General features: G+C 34.2%; 1 protein-coding gene across 2 annotated transcripts in view; it reads left to right on the forward strand.

Moving 5' to 3' along the window:
• LOC111873842 (transmembrane protein adipocyte-associated 1 homolog) overlaps nucleotides 1-4,550 on the forward strand; it is a 72,496-nt gene extending 67,946 nt beyond the window's left edge. For both annotated transcript variants that reach the window (XM_033755253.1, XM_023868872.2), the window contains one exon: nucleotides 3,056-4,550. In XM_033755253.1, the coding sequence (XP_033611144.1) occupies nucleotides 3,056-3,076 (21 nt within the window). In that variant the 3' untranslated portion in view covers nucleotides 3,077-4,550. The remainder of the gene's footprint in view (nucleotides 1-3,055) is intronic.
• The last annotated feature ends 1,583 nt before the right edge of the window (nucleotides 4,551-6,133 follow it).

The raw sequence follows: 6,133 nt of genomic DNA on the forward strand, positions 1-6,133 counted from the left end.
TTGTTTCCACGGATGAAGAGAAGTCTGAAAGGAAAGCAGTTCCGTGATGTGGATGAAGTCAAAGAAAACACGCTAAAGGCTTTGAACTGTATCCAGCCTCAAGAATTCCAGCACTGTTTTGAGCAGTGGCAAAAGCGTTGGCACAAGTGCATTAATGCACATGGACAATACTTTGAAGGGGACTAATATACAGTTCAATAAAAATGCAAAAATAAAAAATAACAAAAATAAATTCCGGTTATTTTTGGGTCCCCCCTCGTATTCACAGCTTCCCTCCAAAACTGGAGGGCATCTCCTCCATCCGCAAGCTGAGGACGCACCATGCCGTCATGACAGGGACCCACCTAACATGGTGTAATAATGTCATACAAAGTAATAAATGGAAATACACCAACATGAATCCTACAGCCCCAAGCCTACACACCACAATAAAATTACATAAACCTAACACACCCATTAGACCAATAATAAACTGGAAGAACACCCCAGCTTACGAAACAGCAAGAAAATTAGCAAAAGTATTGCATAGTCATCTAAAATTGCCAAACACATTCAATGTCCTAAACTCCTCCCATTTAATGACAGATTTACAAACTATTAAACTTAATGACAATATGCGACTATGTTCCTTTGACACAGAGAACATGTACACAAACATACCGAAAACTAATACCATAGATATAATAAACTCTATATTAGAAAATGACCAAGAAATAGATAAAGAAAGCCACAAGGAAATAATACATATGTTAAAAACAGTATTTGAACAAAATTATTTCCAAATTAACCAAGAATACTACAAACAAACGGACTAGCTATGGGAGCCCCAACATCAGCAATAACAGCAGAAACATATATACAATATATGGAACATACACAAATATATCCCATTCTAGTAAAACAACAAATAGTGGCTTACTTTAGATATGTTGATGACATATTAATAAGATAGGATGAAAAGATAACAAACATAGAACATACTCTCAAAGAAATTAACAAATTGCAACCAACTATAAACTTCACCATTGAGAAAGAACAAGAAGAATCTATTAATTTTCTACATACAGTGGAACCTCGCTTAACGAGGACCTCTCATAACGAGTAATTCGCATAATGAGCAAAACTTGTAAAAAAAGACTCGCTTAACTAGCGATGTTTTGCATAACGAGTGACAAGAAGGGAAGTCTCAGATTGTGCGCTTGCTACATCAGTCTGTGTTTAGCACTCGTTCCGCTAGCATCTTAGTGTCGCTTGTGGTCACACATTTTTCCAAACTTGTGTTCAGACATTATTTGTGATTTTTTTTGTGCAAAGTTTAATAACCCTTACAAAAATGTCCCCGAAGAAAAAGCTGCAAAAAGACAGCCATAAGGGAATAAAAATAACTGTAGAAATGAAACATAAAATCATTGAAAAGCGAGAACAAGGTGTGAGCGTGGCTGATCTAGCACGCACATACATTCTGTCTACATCAACAATTTGCACGATTTGGAGTTGCACTGTGTTTCACAGCAAGAAGTTGTGGAGGAGAGTTTGTCAGAGGAGCAGGAGGAGGTAACAGCAAAGCAGCAATCTTCTGGCGCAATAAGAGAAATGCTGAAAGCATGGGAAGCTGTTTCATCGTACATTGAGAAGCATCACCCTAATAAGGCAGTGGCTATGTGTGCTACAAATTTATTTAATGATAATGCTGTGTTGCATTTTCACCAAATTTTGAAGCGTCAGCAAAAACAAATGTCTCTAGACAGCTTTCTAGTAAAAAAGAATTAGATATGTATCATAAATAATAAACTAATTATTTCAATTTTTTTTTCTGCAAATCGAATTCGCATTCCAGGTTGGTTCATTCCGCATAGAAGAAAAGATGAAGATGATTCACGCTCCTTAACAGTGTATATATAATTTCTTTGAATAAACGTTATACATAAAATTTTTTGAGTATTTTTTCGACATGGAAAGCATTATCGTATTTTACATTAATTTATATGGGAAAAATTGTTTCGCTTTTCGCATTGCGAGTAAGATTCTGGAATGAATTATTCTCGTTAAGCGAGGTTCCACTGTATAACAATACATCGTAAGGAAGATAGTTTGCAATTTGCAGTATATAGGAAACCCACACAAACGGACATCATAATACCTAATAGTTCGTGCCATCCATTCGAGCACAAATTGTCTGGTATTAATTATCTAATAAATAGACTCTACACATTCCCAATAACAGAAAAAGAAAAACAGATAGAAGAACACCATTAAGGACATACTACATAACCGATACGACACACACATAATTAACAGATCAAATCAGACAAGACGAAAACGGAAATCAAACACACATGACGACGAACAATACCAAGAAACAAAATGGGCCATATTTACATATAGTACAAAGGAAGTACGGAAAATTATGGAAGTTTTCAAAGACGCATGGATAAAATTACATTTTGCACACGGAACACAATTGAAAATATACTCAAACATAAACCACAATTGGATAAATACAATAAAAGTGGCATGTACCAAATAAATATGCGGATTGCCCATTGAAGTACATTGGACAAACAGGCCGAACATTTAACACCAGATATAAGGAACATATACATGATATTAGAAATAAAAATAGCAATTCTGGATACTCAAATCACATACTAAATACAGGACATTCATATGGAACAATAACAGACATAATGGAAGTTGTAACAACAGGAAAGAAGGGTAGACATTTGAATACACTAGAGAAATACCATATATACAAAGTAAGTGAAAAAGGCCTACACATGAATGACAGACACATAGAAACACACAATCCCAAATTTCAAACAATATACAAGATCTATACAGACTAACAGTATCCCCACTACCCCTTCCTCTCATACACTCAACAACATAAAAACACAGCACACAACACACCCAACGGTCCAGAGTATTAAAGTTGAGCAGCGACACACACACACAGGGAGCCTGCACAGAGTAAGTACACACAACAGTATGAAACATACAGTATAAGAATAACGTAAGAACATAGGATAGTAATACGAATATTTGTGTATTACAGATAATACATGAACAGTGCTGAAGACAAGGAATAGCTGCTGCAGCACATGTAGACACAGAGCAGGTATTTCTGTGATTCAAAACTTTAAATTTTAAACTGGAATTCTAAGATCAAATTTATGAGCATATGTTGGCAAGATTTTAAACAAAACTGACAGGCTGGTGTTTTAGATTTTTGACTGTGTGCAGTCTGACAGCTACATAGTGAAAAATACACCTGATGATGGCCAGGTACGTCCGGCACATGTAAGAGGAAGGAAAGACAAAGAACTACAACCAAATAAATTGTTGCATTCACGACGGCATTTGTATTATTACATATAGAGAAGTGTATAGTGCAACAGGATGCTTAAATATAATATATGTACATATACGTAAAATCATCCCAATATAACAATATAATCAATAATACTCAACTTTTGCAGATATAATACAATCATCTTTTAAAGAATTCCTCCAATGTATAGAAAGAATTTGAATACAGAATGTCCTTTAAATTAACTATAAACTTTTTTGGATTAATAGAGATTTCTTTAAGGTTATAAGGAAGTCCATTAAAAATTTGTACTGCCATGTGATATACTCCTTTACCATATATGACCAGGTTAACCTGGTATATATGTAAATTAATATTTTGTCTGGTTTTTACTTCATAATAATCCTTATTTGTAACAAATTTATCTCTGTTTTTTTATTACATACATTATTATTGAATATATATACTGTGATTTTAAAGACAGTATATTTATTTCCTTGAAGAGATCTCTACACGATTCCCTGTAACCACGACCCATCATCAGTCATATAACTCTCTTCTGCATCTTAAAAACCATTTCAGCATGTGATGAGTTTCCCCAGTGAATCAAGCCATAAGTCATGACTGAATGGAAGTAGGAATAATGAGTAATTTTCAAGGTATTTATATACATAAGTGGTTTTATGTTCTTTATCATGTAGCAGGCTGAGCTTAATTTATTTTTAACCTCTTTAATATGTCTTTCCCAAGTCAAGGAGCTCTCAAAAGTCAAGCCAAGAAATTTAGTGTCATAAGAGCTCATCAGTTTTCATCTTATTTAAAAGCTGTTCAACTGACTTAGCCAACTCTAAAGAGACTAACTCTTGAACACTATAATTTAAATGTTGACCATGTCTAGTGAAATGTTTTCCTTTGTAATTCCATTTGCATGTAGTTTGACTATTTTCTTTAGTTGCCTATTAAATTTAGCTACTTCATTATTAACATAAGATGAAAGCAAAAGATCATATCTAAATAGTGAGTTTATTAGAACAATATTTACCTTATCATTAAAACATTCGCCATTTAACACTAACACATCATGTTTTGGCCACAGACTGCCATAGTCAGGTGTTTCAGCGTGTCCAAACTGTTATACTGATTTGATGCGCGCTAAAATTGTGCTTTGCAGTCCACTTAAAATAACATAAATAATTTCTTAAAATTAATTAAATTTTCTTTCTATTAAAATCTTTTGCATTGAAACACCTGACGATGGCCGTCTGTGACCGAAACATGTTGTTTTAGTGTTAAATGATGAATGTTTTAATGATTGTTGCATTATTGATGGACTTGATACATAGACATTTAATTAAAGATGTACAACAGGATGCTGAAATACAGAATTCCTTCTTGGGATCTGATTGTTTGAAGTGGCACCTGTAAACCTATAGGTGATTTGTGAAAGGCTGTATATACACACACATGCATACATGTGTGCTCTTTTTCACACACACACAGACACAGTATTTTTCTTATGCTTTATATGCATAAATCACTTGATAATTGTGTGAAAGGAATATGAAAGACCTTAGGGATGAACTTGCACACATCCGTCCGATGCCAAGTACTGTCAAGGATTATCCAAATGTAGAGTACACAAGTTAAAATAAAAACACTGTTTAACTCTCTCCTGACCATTCAGACAGGCTGGTACCCCAGAATTTGCAGTATTATTTCATAAGAAATAGTTATTTACATTATTTCTCTTAGGACTAATAACTTGGAAACTGCAGTTTACATTTGAATCACGATCATTTGTCTGTGATATGCTTCTACAGAATGGCAGTGTTGTATCTTTCCAGGGTATCATATTATGTTCATTGCCAGAAATGCACTAACTTTTTCCGCTTCTCAGTCAGTTACTTCATCAGGTAATTGATGGATATTTCATGAGTTCTATAAAGAATGAATTACATAGTACTGAATGGGATGTACATTGATTTAACTTTAGCAGTTAAGTTCCTAATAATGTAAATTAGTGGGTTGTTCTTACTTATGCCATTGAAGTAAGTGTGTGCTGGTCACATATTCACAGTCTAACTGTACTGATAATGTCACATTTTTTCTGATTTGTCTCTTCCATCTGATGGCCTGGTAAATTTTATCCTTTTTTGTGATAATTTGCAAAGTTTTAGCAAAAATACCTTTTATTGGCACACAATTTTTACTGATGACAGTATTAACTGGAATCTTCAAAGACAGGAGAAGTATACAGGGCAATTCATGAGGAGTTACCGCCACTTATGGAGCTAATTTCTGAAGACATTTTGAGCAAAAAGTGTCATATAAACCAGGATCCTATACTCGATATTTACAGAGTTACGTTCGTAATTTGAAGGTTTCTGAATTTTAATTTTAAATACAAAATTACATTATTTTAATGCATTTATTGTCACAAAAACAAATTGATTCTATGGACTTGATTCTCTGTAGTTCACTTTTGCAAAGTCTTACAGAGATTAGAACACATTTTCAAAAATGCCGCCTTCCGCTTCAGTACACTTGTCTGCACGTTTGTGAACCACGCACATTGCTCTACATGGGTGCACACTGTTATCTCTGATTTCTGTAGCATCCTGCATAATGCGAGCAAGTAGTTCCTTATGTGTTTGTGCCTTCCTTTGATAAATAGTGTCCTTCATCCATCCCAAAATGCAATAATCTAATGGGGAAATGTCTGGTGATAAGTTCACAGTAGTGTGTTTCCAATTACGAACGTAACTCTGTAAATATTGAGTGTAGGACCCAAGTTTATATGACACTTTTTGCTCAAAATGTCTT

The sequence above is a fragment of the Cryptotermes secundus genome, unplaced genomic scaffold, assembly GCF_002891405.2.
Source record: "Cryptotermes secundus unplaced genomic scaffold, Csec_1.0 scaffold414, whole genome shotgun sequence".
NCBI classification, from domain to species: domain Eukaryota; kingdom Metazoa; phylum Arthropoda; class Insecta; order Blattodea; family Kalotermitidae; genus Cryptotermes; species Cryptotermes secundus.